General features: G+C 42.8%; 1 protein-coding gene across 1 annotated transcript in view; it reads left to right on the top strand.

Annotated features, from left to right (window-relative positions):
• Positions 1-16,973, top strand: part of LOC115015461 (RNA-binding motif, single-stranded-interacting protein 3-like) — a 185,299-nt gene extending 168,326 nt beyond the window's left edge. Inside the window, 4 exon segments of the mRNA XM_029442799.1 lie at positions 713-823; positions 7,350-7,439; positions 9,194-9,318; positions 10,218-16,973. Coding sequence (XP_029298659.1) covers positions 713-823; positions 7,350-7,439; positions 9,194-9,318; positions 10,218-10,221 — 330 coding nt within the window. The 3' untranslated portion in view covers positions 10,222-16,973.
• The last annotated feature ends 2,433 nt before the right edge of the window (positions 16,974-19,406 follow it).

Raw genomic sequence — 19,406 nt, 5'->3', positions numbered from 1 at the left:
ATCCTCATCCGCGCGTTAGGGAAAACATGGCACGCATTACATTAAGAGAGGAGGCTTGTGAGTGAGTGAGGGAGGGAGGGAGGGAGGGAGGGAGGGAGAAAGTATCCTCTCAGCAATCAATGAATCATATTGTTGATACATCAGGACCAGATATTGACTATTTTGATGGGCCAAAGACAATGCTGTGTATTGATCTTGAAAACGTCCCTGTGTTCTGCTGCTGTTTATTGACACTGTCCCTGTTCCCTTCTTCTTCTCTGGCTGCTTTGTCCTCGTTTCACCTCTGCCCGGGCCCAACCCTTCTCTCTTCCTCTGTTTTTATTGCTTTTAAGTTTTTGACGATTCCCACTGCTTCCTCAACTTTTCTTCTTCCTGTCCTCCTGCTGACTTTCTCTTTTTCTCCTTTCCAACCCCAACTTCCAGCCTGGCCTCCTTTAACCTTTACCACCACAACCCACCACGCCCTGTCCTCTTGCTTATACACCCTTTATATATCCCTCCTTTAACTGCCGAAATCTGTTTGCTTATATATTTACATATGGTTAGTGCTGGGGTTTTGTTTAGTTTTTTTGCATAGACTCCAAGAGTACTATCAACCACTTTGTGGCAGCTAATGAGAATCATTATAAAGAATAAAACAATATGCACAATCTTCATAATATCTTCTGTCCCTCCCTCCGTCTCACCCTCTCCTTTTCTCTCGTTCCACCAGGGTGCAGTGATCACGCCAGGCATGGACCACACTATGTCCATGCAGCCTGCCAGCATGATGGGCCCTCTCGCCCAGCAGATGAACCATCTGTCCCTGGGCACTACAGGAAGTGTGAGTTCTCCTCACTGTGTTACTATGAGCCATGCACATACCAAAAGACAAAACACCCAAACACAAGCCACTCGGGCGGAAGTTAGGTTACGTTACAGTTCCTCCCATTCTAGAATAGAAATGTATATAAATATTACTATAAGAAAATATGAAATAAGTATGTAAAATATTTGCATTATACTACAATATGTAACAACAATAAATTGTGAAAAAATAAATATGTAAAAATATGTATACCACAATATTTAACAGTGTAAATAGTCATTTTTAAAATGTAGGAAGTGTATCGATATATATATATATATATATATATATATATATATATATATATATATATATATATATATAAATAATATAAATGCAGTATTATTGCACAGTTAAATTATTATTAATAATTTAATCAACTTACTGCAGTGTGATCAGAGCAGTAAGCTAACAATGAGTATTTAGACCTGTTATGCTACATACAGCACAAGCTGCCGAGAGTTTACAATTCCAAACATGAAATTAGTTTCCAATGTTTGTGTGTTCAGTAGGCTGACCTGAAACTAACAGCATTATAAATGTTGTATCCTTGCACACTTTAAAGTTCTGAGAAAAAAAAGCAAACTTTTTTACATTATTATTTATCCCCTGTCCTTGTTACTGTACCAATTTGTTCTACAATACCTTTGATCTAACGCTTGTTCATGGCATCCTTATGTTGTTCAGTTCTTTTTCAAAGTTTCACAATTGCTTTCAGTAAAAACCTCAAAGGCCAACTCCCGTCTTCAACCTTTGATGGAAGTGGAAGAAAAGGCTAGCGTACAAATACAGTCAAAGATATGGCATTTAAAGACTAATGCAAATACAATAGTATCTCATATTAAGTGCTATGTTTCTGCCAGTGAAATGAGTTGGTTTAGTAATTTAGCAATTTGCACAGCATTTCTGAACCTTTGTAAAATAAATTAATATGGAAAGCATGCTAACCAGTTTCATCATAATGTGTTATTTGCTAGCTTGATAAAGGTTTATAAATGCAGGAGGATGCATGTACACAGTTTCAGTGTTTTAGGGGTCAATAATAGACCCATGACTATATTGCATTCCCTCAGGAACAATACATGCTCACACACTGCAAATCCATCATAGAAAGGTGCATTTTAAATGTGTTTGTGGCTAGCGGTGTTGCTGTTATTCCTTTTAGGCTAGCCAGTCCTGCAAATGAAAGCCATCTAAAAGTCTACATCTGCTCTTTGAGACAGAAAGTTATACTTTGAGAGAGAAAGCGGCAGGTGTCCATTACACAGTAGGTTTGGGTCAGAACTCAGGAGGACCAAGTGGATGCCTTTTATCTTTGGGGAACATTCATTTGGTTCTAAAACAAAGTACACATTGAGCAAGAGATGGATTTTACATTTCCTTTCAAGAAGGCCAAACCTACTTAGGCTGTCGCCACATGTGCTCTGCCATGAAGCTGCCGTATCATTTGTTTTACACTGCATGCATTCACGGCAAGATATCGAGAGCATGTTTCCTCCCTGATCTTCCACATTAAACAGATTTCCTGTGAAGTTTAACAGTGTGACAGGGCCCTCTGTTCTCCGCCTTCCTCCCTTTCACCCTTTAATTTCTGTTTCTTTCTCACACTTTATGTCTCCCTCACTCTCTAAATCACACTTCAAATCTAGTTTTCTTTATTCCACACACACACACTCACTTACAGTCGCCGCCCCCTGAACCAAGAACTCCCCCCTGTTTTAGGATCAGGTTGACTTAGAGGTGTCGCACAGTTCTGAAGCCTGACTTCCTGCCCTAACCCTGCTGCCCCGGGGGCAGGCAAGCAGGCAGCTTTGCTCCGGCACTATGTTTGATCTGTGTGTGTGTGTGGGTGTCTGTATGATTGAAACAGTGCTGTATTGTACAGTTACCCATGTGTTTCTAGGTGAGCTGTCAGCGACTGTGACGCCATGTTGGCTCTGTCAGGAATGCCCCCCCCCTAATCTGCCCCAGCTGTGCTAACAGCCAGGATTAGAGACAGGCTAATCTATGATGATGGCTTCTGATGTTTGATGGCTTGTATTATAGGAGAAAGTGGGTTAAGGAACTCTCGCTCCTTTTTTTTTTATTTCTGGTTTACTCTCGCCGCCTCTCCCCTTTCTGCCAGCTTAACTTTCCTGAGGCGATGTGCTGTGTAGCATAATTTCTCTATGGCTGAGTTGGCCACACGGCATGCCACTCTTGATCATCTGTGGGAATTGAGACATGTTTCCTATCAAGCTTATTCTCAAGCCAGATGTGAGAGCCCTTTCATAATGGCTGATTGAGAAAGCCTGTTAAAAGAATGTTTAGGTACCAGGATCTGTAACTATCCGTGTAGTAAACTAGACGTGACACCACGTACTCTTGGAGCACATTCCTCAAGTGTACACGCATGTGGTGAGGTTGTTTTAATTGCCCCCACTGGTCACGTGACTTAACCTTCGCCACCAGAGAGCACCTGCCATGAGTCGCGTCTCCAAAGTCAACAACTTATCACGACTGCCTCTGGCCACTGAAGGAGAAGCCACACCTCAGAATACTCTTGGCTGTTTCCCTGACTCTCTGCGGCTGTTTGTGTATGGCTGTGGCTTTCTCCTTCTCTCCAAGAAAAGAACCAAATGTTCCCGGTCCGCCCAAGCTGTGACACTGGTGTGGTGACCGGAGCTTTCCGATGACGCCGGGTTAAGCCTGTTAAAAATGAGTGTCAAGGAAATGAGGAAGCCTGGATCGATGCCGTCTGATGGTCACTGCTTTGGAATTCAGCTGCTTCACCAGAAAATGTTTTGTTTTCAACAACTTCTTTAGTCACCCAGCTCACATCTGTCTATCTTGAACATCTTGATCACAGAATGCTAAAGAACCTCGGGCTCACTGTTTATGGATGGCACACCATAAACATGCCATCCATGCTCCACACTGATTTATTTTTCCATGTTTGGTGCATATTGCTCTGTTCCTGATTGATATACTATCTCCGAGCTCGCACCACTTAGCAGGAGTCTATCTGTCATGCTCTGTATTGCTGGTGTCTGTTAGTTGCTGTGCACGTGTGGATGTGCATCATGTTAGTGTGTGTGTGTCTGCGTTTGTGCGTGAGCGACATAGTGTTTGACATGACAAGAGGTGACCTTCCCTCTGTGTTCTCCATCCTATTCCTGTCATGGCATGTAGAACCCAGGTCTCTGTTGTCATGGTGACAGTGGTGATTGACAGCTTCTCTGTCCCTGGAAGACAGATGTGTGTGAAGCGCTTCCCTCTATTATCTGGGCTGTTTCCCTTGGTTTTCTATGGGGAAGTACAGTATGTTATTCTACATTTTCATAACCGTGCATGGCTATATTTAACTTTACCTCACCTGGGGAAAGTTGACAGAGCACGCACTCTCTTCTCTTGTAGCTTCACATTCAAACAGTAACACATGTTGACACTTGGGTGAGTCCCAGTACAGAGTCAATCAAATGAAACCTGTAGATCGGTGGAATATTGTGAAACCATTGGCAGAACTGTGTATCGTGTCACCCATGTGCTCTTGCGTGAGAGACAAACAAAACGGGGACTCCATAGTGCTAATGTGGGTCAAAAACTCCACAGGGTACCGTTGATACTGTAATAGTAAATAGTAAAATGATATACTGTAAAAGCCTGCTGATAAGAATATATTTAAGGAAGTGATTAAATAGATGACGCTGATTTTTCCAGTATACTGTAAATCCCTGCAGGCGAAGTGTTAACAAAGCCTGAGGGCCAAGATATGGAGAGCTTTTCATGGCGAAGCGGTACAGTGCTGTGATTCACAGCCGCTGGTGTGCAGCTCCAACAGTTCCCATTGTGTTGGAGTCCCACAGCTTAGATCAATAGTCATCAGAGCCCATCCCCACGCTTCTCTGCCATTAATAACCTACACTGAGTAGCTGGATGCTCTTGCCTTGACCAACTGTTATCCTCCACCTTGCGCACGATGCGACAGAACAGCATGTCAACACAGAGGGGACAGATAGATGTGGAGGCTGAGTGACAGACGGAGATGGTGGATGATGTATTTGAACATTTAAACGTGCCGCGCCAGAGTTACAATTTCTAGAGAAATTCTTGTTGGTGTGGAAAAGTGAAAGCAGAAAGTTAACTGCCCTATCATCCTTATAAATTGTCTTGTTTGGTGCAGAGGCCCAAACCACTGTAGTGCCAGAGTGCCTGCGTCTATGGTGTGGCTTGTCTAGTTCTTCCATCCTGCCATTGCTGCATTGCAGTGTGATTTTATACCGTAGTTATAGTTGTATGTCATAGAGAGTGATGGTAGAGAAGAGACTTAAGGAGTCTACTCACACCGGCCTCGTTAAGGAACTGTTCAGGCCTCCCGTTCATCAAACAAGCGGACACGCCATCTGCTCCAGTCGCAGGTGTGTGTGCGTGTGTGCATGGATACAGTATGTGTGGCTGTGTATGTGTGTGTGAGACACCATTTATTGCCAATTAGGGATGTTTTATATTGCCCAAACCTGTCCCCTGACTATGGACAGGGAAGTATTAAAAGAGTTGAAATTGGATAAAAATCATCTTTATCGCCATAGCAACCCAAGTCACTGTAGCCAGGCTTGACATTCCTCTGACTCGCTAGAGCAGCGGCTGCAAAGATATGCCCTGCTCAACCTGCCACATTAAATAGGTTAACTAATGGTTATGGTAGAAGGGAAAATCTTATTTTATTAAAGGTTCTTGTTATATCTAATTTAAATTCCTCTTGCACTCCTGCAGAGAAATATAACATTTCAAATGGACATCCTCCCTGTGACAGGGAGATTTTGATATAGCTAATTATCTCCTGCTTCCCTTCCTTTGCAACATGCAGCCCTCGCAGGTGAGTTGACTGAATAAGCTAATGGGAAGGAGAGAAGAAGACTAAAAGTCTCGAGGAAAATTGGTATGCATGGTTTCAATTCACCAGGGAGAAGGTCACTTCAACAACCTGATAGGCCCTTTTAGACAATAGCAGGTTGCGAGAGGGGGGGGGTGGCAGAGAGCCAGTGACAGGAAGGAGAGAGGAAGGGATGACACGGAGAGGTAATGTGTCAGGAAGCCTGGATGTGCCGCCTCACCCCGTCCGGAGTGTGACAATCCTAAAGGTGTGATAACCTTAAATTCACACGTGCATTGTCCACACTCGCATACAAACGCACACTAACATCCATCCCAGGGCATCCTCCTGGCCATGTGTAGCCACGGTGGGGGAGTTAATCACCCATGTCCATGGCCTTTAGCTGCTCTCATTAGGACTGAGCGGTGGAGCCGTACCCGATCCATTAGCAACGCTGCCGGTAATGACACTTCACCAGCACCCCGGGCCCACGGCCAAGAAAGGCTCCGCAGCTCGGCACAGCCCCTCCATTACTGCCTCCTACTGCATACTGCCGCCACGCTTTTTAGCTCTGGCAGGGGGACTGAGAGGCAACGGAAAAAATAAGACGGAAAGAAAAGGGATTGCACTTTCCCTTTTTTTTTTTTTCTTGGTCCGGAAAAGCAGCAGGAAGACGGCGAGAGATGCAGAGGCAGCCTGGTGGCTTTTATCTGGGATCACATCCGTTGGCGCTTTACTGCAGCATTATCGTTCCAAGCCTCTTTGTCTTTGTCTGTCTCTCACACACACACACACACACACACACACACACACACGTATGTTGCCAACACACAGCTGTACACAAGAACCCTCACACACCCACATGCACAGTTGGTCAGACAAATAGTGAAAAGTCATCCTTTATGCACAGGCATGAGCTAATTAAAAAGAAGCACACACACGGGCAAATCAGGGTGATACTGTCATGCGTGTTCACCACACACGCACACACACACACACACTCAACCATCATTCACAGCAAGTCCCAGAGAAAAAGCCTCACACAAAGTGCCGTGTCCTCATTCATATTGCATGTAAAAGCCCCGAGGCTGTCATGTAACCGAGCTTGTGTCACGTCTGTAAAATGGCCATCATGCAGTGAGCGAGCAACCAGTTAAAAGCCAGGGCAGGCATGTCTAAAGGAATATAGGCCACAGGCAAAAGACCTCCTGCTTTCTCTTTCCTCTCTCTCTATCACTATCCCTTCATCCTCTTCGACTTTCTTCTTTTATTGTTGTATCTTCTTCTCAGCTGTAGCCTGGTGCATTTGCCTGCCTGTGAAGTCTTAGTGGAACAGCTGGACATCTCTCCCTCCTCATCCTCCTCTGTCTGCCTCACATACTCTGCTCTGCTCTGCGGAGAGTGCACACATATTCTTTTAGCGCCCTCCAAAGGATGCTGAGGGCACAGCAAGCTCACATTCCCAATGGTTTTGGAGGATAATTGCAGTGAATGAGATTTATGATATGAGTGTTGGAAGTCTTTCTTGTCCCATTCTGGATTGGATTTTGGTAAATGAAGTCAGAAATGTGTGTGTTGCGTGTAATATGATGTGTGAAGCAGACCTTTGCAGGGATTTTGATACGTGTTTGTCTCCTGTTTGTGTTTCAGTACATGACTGCTGCAGCTGCCGCGGCGCCTATGCAAGGGACCTACATTCCCCAGTACACTCCTGTGCCTCCAACAGCCGTCCCTGTCGAAGTAAGACCCCCACGCATGCATGCGGTACTTACTAATAATCAAAATCTGTTCATGTTTACTCAAATGGAAGACATCATTACTCCTCACAGCTCACTCCCTTACTCCCACAAGCTCTCACTTCTCCATTTCTAAACCTGCTTATCACATCAACAGACCAAAACATTAAATAGACAGATTACATTTGAAGAACCCAGTAAATTGCTCGTATTCTCTCTGAATAAATGGCCTAGCACCGCCGGAAAATAACAAGGAGGAAAAGTGCAAGCAAAGCAAGATGAGTCAGAAGTTGTATTTGGGAAAGACATTTGAAGTGCACCACAGACTTTGTCACTTTCTTCAGCGGCTGCCTGAGCTCCTGGCAGGTTCGGGCAGTCCAGCCTGAGAAATTATGAACGTGCAAAGCAGGCGGATAGGCAGGCCGGCGAGGAGAGCGCAACTGCTGTCTGGCAGCTGACAGTGCGGTCGTATTCAGATGGACTATCAGCCGTGTATCAGATGACAGGAGCTGAAGTGAGACACAGTGCCGGCGGTGCTTTCTCTCTCTCTCTCTCTCTCTCTCTCTCTCTCTCTCTCTCTCTCTCTCTCTCTCTCCCCCCCACTCCACAGCCGGTCCGGGCTGGTAGGTAGGTAGCTGGAACACACACATCCGTCAGCCACGGAGCTCTGCTTAGCCCACCAGCCACGGACAATGACAGTTTCCCCTGACAGACCCATTAGTCCCCCCCCCCCCCCCCCCCCCCCTCAATCTCATTCCCCCTCCTAAGCTCCTGAAAGTTCCTCATGAGGGAGTGGGACGGAGGAGAGAAATGCAGTTGTAGTGTAGCCCATGGCGCCTCTTACCTATTTAATCCTCACCGTCGTCCTCTCAATGCTAGCGTCAGCAGCGGGGTGTATATCACTGCTTCAGCCAGTGTCTGGAGGGCTGATGTATGGACAGCATGCAGTCTCCTTGAGAGCTTGTTAAAGGTGATTGAGATGACTCAATGATGGGGGCTATCGGTAATGCTCGACACATAAAGAGGCTAAGAGGCTGTTGTGATGAATTCAGTGCACATAGCCATCTTTAAAGACATTTTTTTACCTCAAAAATAGATGTAAAAGTCTGCAAGCTATTTAGCACATTTTGTATTTCATACATATTTGACTCTTATACACTAATCCCTTTGTCAATTCACAGTAAAGTGTTACCTCTGTATTCTTTGTGGTGTATCTTCCAAATATTCATATTCAATATATGATATATATATTTTTTTTATTTGCATTTCTGACAGGCAGTATTTTGATGGAATAGTTTAATATTTTAAATAAAGTTCTGTGGGTGTGAGAATTGCACATCTCTGAGTTTAGAGTGATGAAACTGTCACTCTGAGAAGTTAATAACCACGACGCTTTTATTGGGTCTACTTTTATGTTTATTTTATTATATTAAATATTATTATTTATTATTTTTAAAGCCCTAAAATTAAAAGTTTGTCTTAGAGGGCTTTACAGTCCCTACAGTTAAACCCTCGATTCAAGTAAGAAAAAAAAAAATAGGACAAACCTCAAGAAGAGCCACAGAGGACACTTCCCTCTCGTAGGACAGAAGGACACGCAGTAGCACAAACGTGTGCACAGAGTAGACAGAAGTAGTAAAAGCCAAATTGTTTTACTCTATTTCAGTCACGTATTTTTCAGCAGGAAGTGCCGAGCTTTGCAGAGAGATGCTTGTTAAAGTTCAGAGCTGACACATTTCCTCCCGTTTGTGTCCTCAGGGAGTGGTGACGGACGCCTCCCCCCAGACAGTGGCTCCCTCGTCACAGGAGGTGGCTGGCCAGCAGCAACAGATCCAGGTGGACAGTTCTGCCGACCATGTTGCTGCTTACTCATACCAGTCCAAGTAAGTCAAACAGTGGAGCAGGGCAGTAGCTGTCAATCATTTTAACATGGCATTATCTCCTTTACTTTTTATTGCAAGCATTAGCGGCAGTGGATATGTCAACATATATTGTGAGACGATATAAATGTATACCAAGACATTTAGTATTTTGCTTTATCAGGTATTTTTGTATCCATATTGCCCTCTCCTAACGAGCACAGTTACTTCACTTACATCAGTTACTTCACTTACACCAGGTCTAACAGGTCAATCCTGCCACAAACTGTTGTTTCACTCCTTAAGTCAATTATACAGATACGTTTCCTGTCTGTGAATTACATAGTGAACTGAAGAGATATTATCATACAACATATTTATTTGTTATGTTTTGTATTTTGTAATAGCAAAAGCAGAGAAATTGCAAGTTATTTCTCTTTGACGAATCGTTTAAGTGAAGCAGCACAATACAAAGTACTAATCTAGATGAAATGAGAGGAGTAAGAGACAGTGCCTTTATAAATGACTCAAAGTATTCCTGGCTGCTGTTGTCTGTTGCTCGTCATTGTGGCAGCACTTTGTGCTTTTGTGTGACCTGATCAGAACTGTTAACGTGTTTCATTTTCAGTCTTCTGACTGGACTGTCAGCTGTCAGCTCTGTTGCTTTTCTGCATTTGTAATATTGTGCTTTGATTACAATGGCACCTCTCCCTCCCTCTCTGCGCGCGAAACGGAAACCTCCAAGAGCGAGCTGGAACAAGCGGGCGGATACGCTCAAAGATCGGGAGGAAAACTAGAGAGAAAGGCTCGTATCTTGCACTACACTGTCTCTACTTCTCGCTCTCTCTATCTTTTGGCTCTTATCTCTCTCTCTCTCTCTCTCTCTCTCTCTCTCTCTCCTCTCTGTTTTCTCCCTTTATCAGATAGCATCGGCCTGAGTGAATGTTCCTGTGACAGCGTTGCCTTGAGACAGAAGGTGGCTGCACTGTGAATGGGAGGAAAAGAAAGAGATTGCTTCTAGATTGCCCAGGCACCAAAAAAGAGACACTTTTTTCATTTCCTACCTGGCCTGCGAGAAAAAAAGAGAGAAAAAAAATGCAAGGAGGCAAAGAGTGCTGAGGAAGGGGATGGGGAAATTGCTGGGCACAGTGCAAAGAAGTGAAATTGTTTAGTCTGGGAACCTGCCTGAAGGGCTGGGCTGAAGCTTGAAAAGTTTCTCAAAGAAAATTCTCAACCAATTAAAAGAAAAAGAAAAAAACAAACAAATAAAAAATGACAAAAAAAAAGGTTGAATGCGCAGGTAGGTGATGAAGTTTATTTTGTAATTAGAAAAGGGGAGTCAAGTTTGAGATACACACAGAGATTGTCTTCCTCAGATATTAAGCTACAATTTCTTTTCACTCTTTTTTATGTTCTAGTGTTAAATTTTAGTTTTCTAGATATATTCGAAAACCAAGTGTTTTTTCTTTCTTGAATCTTCATGGCCTTAATTTGAAGGGCGGCAGAAACTTTTTACAGAGTTAAAGTCTGACGTCTGTTTAGGAGGAAAAAAAGAAAACAAAGTCAGTCTCTTGTACCACTTGGAGGGTACAAGACACTGGGTGAGTTGTTCTAAAGAGGAAAAAAGAATCTATCACATAAGCTGTACAGATTTAATAGAGAAGAGCTTTTTTTCTTTTCTTCATTAGAAGAAAACTTTGATAATTATTATGTCAGAGGTAACTAAGTGTCAGAAGAAAACAAAATGTCTGTTGGGGAAAAAGACTTGGGGGGGAAAAGAAGCTTTGAAGAGATTTTTCACAATGAGGAAAAAATGAAAACATAAGAAAACATGCTGCATTGTGGATGCAGTCTGTTGCAAATGCTGAACTTATTTTTTATTATCATAATTATTATTTTACATGGCAAAGTTGCTGTCAATGACATTAGTGCTTTTTATCTGCCACATTTTACCTTTTTTATGAGCTTTAAGATGTTTTTAGCCCGCTTTGCTTGTCACACTGCAAAAAAAAAAGAAAAAAAAGAAGAAAAAAATTATAAAATTAACAAAAAAAAACTACGGAAATAAATTCTGGCAGTGAAATAAAAACAGTAGATTCAGTAGGAGCTTACGGTTTAAACCAATCAGTGCAACAGCAATAGAAGAAATTGTTGACAATTTCTGTAGTCTTTCCTAGTCGTGGATCAAATGCAGCCCATGGATGGCCATTTTTATACCAAAGATGAAGAGACACTCTGAACCAGAGTTTTGTTTTGTTTTGTTTCGTTTTCCTTTTCATTTTTCAGTTTGATTTTGTTGTTGTTGATGTTGTTGTTGTTGATGATGTTAATGTTGATATTGTTGTTGTTGATGTTGCTGTTGTCGTTGTTTTTTATTTGACCTTGATGGCCGGACCAGTCCTTACTATCCTTCTTAACATCTACTTTTTCACCGGGTTTAATCTAGTTTTCCACGGTTGTCCAAGCTGTCACACACACACACACACACACACACACACACACACACACACACACACACACACTTACACGTATCTAAACATACGCACTTACTGTACAAACTCAAACACACACACATCAAACAGTATTTAAAGTGTGATACAACCAGTGGAAGTCTTACCAAAAGTCCTTTTTTCTTCACCTCCTCTTGTCTTTTGGTTTCTTTGTATGTCTCATCACTTTAAGATGCTTTCACACACCGTGGGTGCATTCCACCTCTCTCTCTCTCTCAGATCCTGCAGGGAAAACTTTAAGAAACAGATTGGGGAACGTTGCTTGCTACGCTTCATGGTTGTCGACACATTGCTTCCAGCTTCATCCCCTCAGTGCTTTCTGTCCTCAGTCTCTTTATCTCTTTAATTCACCCATAACTAACTCAGCATTCTGAGCTTCAGTGTTGAAATGGGAATCTACCTGCTGCTGTTTGACCTTCTGTTTATCTCTCTCATGTGTCACCAAACCTAGCTCACCTTTTTGAGTATGTACCTGCTTGGCATACCAGATGAGTGGTGTTTGCTGCATTTTGGACATCAGGTAAGTCTTTAGCAAGGATTGCATAAACTTTATGGCACTTAATGGTATTGACTTAATTTATTTGGCAACCAAAACATATTAAAACCAAGAATAAGTAATAAAAATGCTCAAATGTATAATTTGACATTTTTCAGAAATTAGCTTTTTTGCTTTCTTCATTAGAGTTCGATGAGATTTGTTTCACTCTCTTGTCTGTATGGTAAATATAAAGCTACTGCTAACAGCTAGTTAGCGTAGCTTAGCACAAAGACTGGAAACAGGGGGAAACAGCTAGCCTGGCTCTATCTGAAGGTAACAAAAGCCCCCCACCAACAACTCTAAAGCTCAATAATTGAGACGTTTTATTTAATCTGTACGAAAAAGTGTAAAAACGACACCCTGTGGTTTTACAGAGGGTAATGTGACGGACTATTTCTTGGCCACGCTCAGTAATTTATTGGAGTCTTGTCAACACCGTGAGCTTGACACCAGCAGAGAATGCTGGAAGAAACTGTGAAGAAATGTCACACAATTCCTTTAAAACACATCTGAACAGAAGCAAGACCTGTTTGCATTATAGGAGTACCAGACTGTCTGTCTTGATCATCCCCCTGATCATTTACCCACCACAAGCAGGGGAGGTCAGCACACTTGTGGGAACTAACTAGGCTCCTCACCAGCCATAACAAGATGTTGATGGCAGCTCCTACCACTGAGTGTCAGTTACACCCCTGGTTGTCCCAATTTGTTGCACAAGCAACCCCGTCACATCTTATCCGGTCTTTCCATCCCAGTGCTGTGTGAGGTTTTCAATGATTTCATCTCTGAGGATTGTCCCCTAAAGAAATTGCCTGTGGGACAGGGGCCATTTCTGCCCCCATTACAGCAGCCTTTGTGTGTCGGGAGCGCTGTGTGTCTGCTCTGTTGGCCCATGCCCGCTCGCTCCGCCCCACTGTGGGGCTACAGCGCTAAAAAGATGCCGTTTTCTCCCTGCTTCGTAGGCACCATTAATGTGCCATGGCCAAGCCAGGGACCTTTTGCTCTCATTTTCCCTCATTCTCTCCCTCTTTCCCCCCCCCCTCTCTCTGAGGTTTCTTCTCTTTATTGGATGGTGCAGAAGCAGAACCGCAAACCAATTTCAGTCACTCTCGCAATGAGGCTTGACGGGCCCAATTTGTCTCCCTCCGGGGCAATAGGATCCACTCCAGTGTCCCTCAAAAGACCCCTTTCTTCCAGACAGAGGGAGCTTTTTGTTTGGTGACAATTGCAATTGAGCTCTTGCAGTTCATGTGACTCATTCAAATCTAAGTCGTGTTGGCGTGTTGTGCAGGCGAGATACGTCATCATGCGTGGCGATGTTTGTATCTCACAATCAAATTATACATCCAGTGCCTTTTAACAAAGCTTCCAAATGATTCCAAATGATCTGTGCGATAGCAAACAGAAGAGCTTGTTTAATTCAGTTGTGCTAAAGAAACCATATGGAAGCTACTCTATGGTGCTAAAGAGGAAGCATTCTCGGGCTTGTGCCTTCATTGATCTGTGACGAGCCGGCCACTGTTGATCATTTGGCTAACTCGCTCTTAACAAGCCACCTGTCCACTTGAAGACACACAAAAACACAGGCACTCAAGTTTCTCAACTTAACTACACTTTTAAAGCCATATGTACATTTTTCTTTTCCTCAGTCAGCGTTAATACCTGCTGCTCATTCTTATCTTCCATCCGCCAACGGAGGTCAAAGGCCAAATGTATCATTCAAACTGTCTCTCATTGACTGTTTAACTGTTTATTATCCAATCAAATCAACACCTGCCCTTTTCCCTTTATCTGATCTGCCACTCCAAATCTGCGTCAAGGCTATGATTTGCACTTATCTCCCAACGAACAAGTCTCTGCCACATTACAGTCTTTAACGGCTAACAACTGGCAAATGTTGAGATTTAGATCTCCCTGGACTTTCCCACATCGCTCATCTGTTAGTTATTGTTGCTTGAACTCACTGTTTTCCATTTCTGAGTCATTTTAAGTGTGAACAGAGCTGCTAAACTATGACTGTACCAGTTTTAAGCTAGTATGTGTGTGTCAGTGTGTGTACATGAAGAGTTCTTCAATTTAACAGTTCAACTTTTAGCGAGGTTACGAATGCAGCATAGATATAACTGAGTTCTCTAGACTTTTTCAACTTCTGTTTTATAATAGTAGTATAGAAGAGATTTTTGAAGCTTAATAGGACTCATAATGCAGGAGTTGCACGTTGGTGAGCAGAGCGTCCCATAAATGGCCTGAGATTCAATAGTAATGCCATTATGGGGGAATAGGATTACTAATAGCCAAGAGATTATGGAAATAATGCACAACAAAGAATATCAGATTTTGCTAGTGGAGATTCAAGATATAGAATGTTTCGGCAGGTGTTTGCTTTTGGTGTAAAGATTACCAGACTGAACAAACAGAAATGGCTTTTTCTTAATAGCACAATGGCATAATGTACCTTTTTAGAATACCAATACCTTTGTGGAAGTGTACAGAAGGCATGCCAGCAATTTTAAGTAGGCTGTAGCAGGAAACGCTCTGCTCCCAGTCAGCCCATATGTCAGCACAAACCAGGAGTCAGCTATACCAAGAGAGAAAGTGTATGTGTGTGAAAGAAAGGGAGGCGTATCATTAGCTGCTGTTGCCGGGCAGAAGTGGACAATAGCCCGGAGTTTCTTAGTCTTCATGCAGCAGTATGTCCCCTGTCCAGGACTCAAGGAGGGGACCAGCTCGACTCATCAGCAACACTCACTCTTCCTTTCCTACACCGTCACGTCTAGACAGACTCGTTCTCTCCTTTCTACAGAGTCTATCCTCATTTCCCACCTATTCCATCCTTAAGTTACCTTACGACTACTTTCCATCCATCCGTTTGCATCAGTTGCATTCCCTTCCTTTCCCCCTTCTTCAAGTCCACATCAGCATCCTTTTCCGACTCCAATCTGCTGCTCTTTCATCATCTTAGGATCTCATCCACTCTTAGAGAAGATTGGCCAGACATCGAGGGTTTGCAACATGACATCGTGTCCTCTTGTGCTAATTTTGACACGTTTAATTAATCAATACAATCGGCATAGTTGTGACCTGTGCATGAGCATGCTAGAGCCCTCTAGATCGATCATTTGTGAAACGTGAGGCTTCCACCATTTGCAATCTGTGTCCAAGCACTCCTCGCAAATAGCTTTTGTGAAACGGGTTTATGGATTATAGGCCAAGTTGCCACCATCACATCATCATTTTCTATTATTCCTCTACAGCAGGTTGGTGTAGGAGTGTCCTTGTCATTCATATTGCTGAGTAAACCTGAACCCTACTAGTGCTTGAACACCATTAATGCTTTGCCTGCTTAAGTGTCAGGACTATATTGTTTTCTGCCATATTGCCAAAAAGACAAAACAAAGTTTATGCAATCATTAGTCATTAGTTATTATTATTATTATTATTATTATTATTATCATTAGCGTTAAGAAACCTTTTGTGAAATTAATTGCTTATTTTACAATATCTGAAATACCCCAATGCAGTAAATCTCACTCATCTGGTGCCTGAAGGACGTGTAATCACATGCTCAGGAATTGCTTTTCTTGATACAGGAAGAAGGAAGAACACTGTACACACAGAGCGCATGGTTCCCGTCACTCCTCTGTAGACGCTCTCTCTCTACGAGGTATCTTCTGTGAGCTCTCTAAAATACCGGATAAATACAGATCTTGAGACTTTACCTACATCCTGGTCTTCTCTAGTGTCAGTGTCACGGTGAGGTACTTTACTTCATTGTAAAAAAATCAGTTTTCTCAATCCGTCCCTAACTCACCATTTCTCACAATCACTGCCGCCATCATAAAAGGAGACATGATCCAGAAAGTCATGTGTGTAGTGTGGCTTCCACACTGTCCTTAGATGTATTACATGTCATACTCAGTTATTTCGACGGGTACCTTGTGAAGGAGTTGTGGTCATTTCACATTGATTCTCGTGTTAGAAAAACAGTTGTTCAGAGTTACTCTCCAATCCTGTCTCCCACAGAGTGTAAAGGACAACCGTGGCTCAATTACTCACCACAGACCAGCACACACACACTCACACTCTGCACACACATAACGCAGTGGGAAAATTGCTCAAACTGCCCCCGACAAGAGCGAGGTCCTGTGATTTTTAATTGATGCCTCGGACCACCTTTGATGAGAGCTATTGATTGGCCACACAACCCCAGGAGTGCAGCCAGCCAGCACAGCCCTCGTGGAGTTCAAACAGCTTCCTGAGAAATACAGAATCCAAAAATCACTAGGAAATGGCCGACCAAATTGTGTTAGAGATAGTCAGCACAGAAAGTGCGTTAGGCATGGGATTCATTTACCAGATAAAAAGAGGAACTATTTATTAAGACAGCAGAGCGGTTTTAAAAAATTAATTGAGTTAGTTTTCTCTTTTTGTTGTTTTCGTTTGTTTTTCCCTTTTCTTTGTTTCAGCGCCGAGGAGGACATGGTCACGCCTCGCACACGCTGCTCAGTGTGTGTGATCTTTGAGAAACTATCTGTACATCTGTGGATGTTAGAATTTGACTTGGGTTTTATGAGTTGTTGTTTTCTTTTTCTCTGATGAAGCTTTCAATAAAAAAAATGTGGAAAAAAGCACCAAGTAGCGCTGTTATCTTCTTCATCGCAAAGGAATGGGTTCCATCACAGCGATCTGTTCTCCCGTCTTCAAGCTGTTATTATGGAAACATTTATTATGCACCAAGCATCCTCTGAGGAACACACACAAACACAGAACACATCATCTTACCCATAGCCTATTATCTATATGACTAAATTGCAGTGAGAAGCAAGAGGAAGCCCTATTATTATCATCCAACCTGATAGCACCTGCTGCGCGCTGACCTTGTGTCCTCACATCCTCGCATAATTACAGCCTTTGTAAATGGAGCTAATACCTCTCAATGGGATTTCCCCCATCCCAGCGCACATACACTTGATTGGGCGTAAAGTGGTCATAATCAAAGATGGAGGAGCCTTCTGGAGGAAGAAGTGGATCGATGGCAATCAATTTTCCTCTTCACTCTCATTTAGGCGCAATCAATTGCTGTCCTTGTCACCTCCTAGGGACGCCTGTACTGTCAATACCACGGCTGCACAGTAGCCAAGTTTCCACTGCGTAAGCCGTCTCTGCAAGATCAAGGCAACAAGCCCGGCGCTCCAAGACAAAGGACATCTTAATAGAGAACAATCGACTGGTTGGAGTGTGTATGTGCACATCAATGTGCATGATTGGGCCGCCAGGACTCACGGCTTCCTTTTTTGCATCTGCTGATCTGAGAATACAGGGAAGTACCTCAGTGCTTGACTGAGATAAGTGTTGGTGTGGTACATTTACAGCAATTTAAAACATTTTACTGCTCTGAGAGACTTCTCAGTGGTACCATGGCTTTCTCCACTATACACTGGAGGCTGTTTAATCTGGCAAAATGCAGTGGGATCCTTTATCGAGTGAAATGCCACAGATTCAATCTCACTCCCTCGGAGCCAGGCAGCCTCCTTATCTGGACTTATAGAGATGTAGCAGCTGAGCACCACAAGGGTGCAGCATACCAACACAGATGTTATCTGGTGTGTTTATTTCACAGAGAAGTGAGAAGCCCTCTATGCACACACACACACACACACACACACACACACACACACACACACACACACACACACACACCAACCACTGGATACTGATCAAGGGCATCTCCACTGGGTGAAACACGACAACACATACAGCCTTCCCATCGAGCGTTTGTCGTCTGCTTAACATATACGAAGAATAGGAAGGGAGAGCCTGGACGTGCATTCAAATATATCTTTGCTACTTGCCGTAAATTGTCTGATTGATGTGCATTTATATAGGATAACCACGCTCTTTGAAGATTTTGAATTATATTTAGTTTTTACAATGCAACAAATACTAAAATGACAGCAGCAAATCATTTGTATGTCAGGCTTTGTGTTGTAGTAACACAGCCCCGAAGAAAATTATTAAATATGGATGCACATTTTTGGTTCATAAGCTTTTTTGGCATTACAGGCAGCTCCAGCACTCTTTCAAATGTCCTGTTGTAATAAACATGACCCACGTGATGCAAAACAGTAAATTAGTTGTAACCATTGTTTTGGTTCTGAAGGGATATCTATTTGCCTACAACAAATGATTTGTACAGACTTGGGGGGATGACAAGGTTTCAGGTTCCAGCTAGTTAAACACAATTGATTTTTATTCCAGATCAATCTAAAAATTGGGTGAAATTGTGTAGATTGGGTCTGGGACCCTTTATGACCCTGAGTGTCCAGGTGCAGTCCGAGCCGTTTTGCATCCAATAAAGAATCTGTGATCGTCAGCAAAAGCAAACACACCTGGTGCTCCCTTATTAGGTTATAGCCCACTAAGAGAGACATAATTAACCAAAGAGGGGATCTGCACTGCTGAGCTAAAATCTAAATAATGCCCAAGAGGGATTTAGTGTGTTTTGAGGGGGAATTCATTATTCGCTTAATCTAGGAATATGTGAATGCAACATTAGGCCAGTAAACCTCATTACAAGAAGCTAAATGTGGATATCTCATTAGTGGGGAAATGCATGATTCATATTTATACACTATCTAGGTCTATTAGATTCAGGAAGAAATATTGCATAAGTAAAATGTCTATAATCTTGCCATAAATTAGGTGATTCCAGTGTATTACAATTGTATTCACCCTTTTAATGAGTTGAGATGTGGGATTGCAGTGATCTAAAAAAAAGTCAAATGGTGAAATAAACACCAACATTCAACACAGTTTATATATTGACTTCCAGTATAGATCTACCTTCCACCATTTTCAAAGAGAGATTATTACAGACATTTTAGGTGTACTCAAGTTTTTTTTTATCCAAGAGTCAGAAACTAATAAATGCCTTAGGACAGACCTCAATATTAGGCTTACTATCTTGGCTCAATTGTTGAGTAGTGGGCCGATTAACTAAGCCAGTAAACTAAGACGGGTGAGGGGGCGACTTCTTCTAAGTTATGCCTGAGGGAAGGCCCACA

Source organism: Cottoperca gobio, chromosome 11 (genome assembly GCF_900634415.1).
Source record: "Cottoperca gobio chromosome 11, fCotGob3.1, whole genome shotgun sequence".
In the NCBI taxonomy this organism is placed as follows: Eukaryota; Metazoa; Chordata; class Actinopteri; order Perciformes; family Bovichtidae; genus Cottoperca; species Cottoperca gobio.
This window is presented reverse-complemented; position numbering and strand designations above follow the sequence as displayed.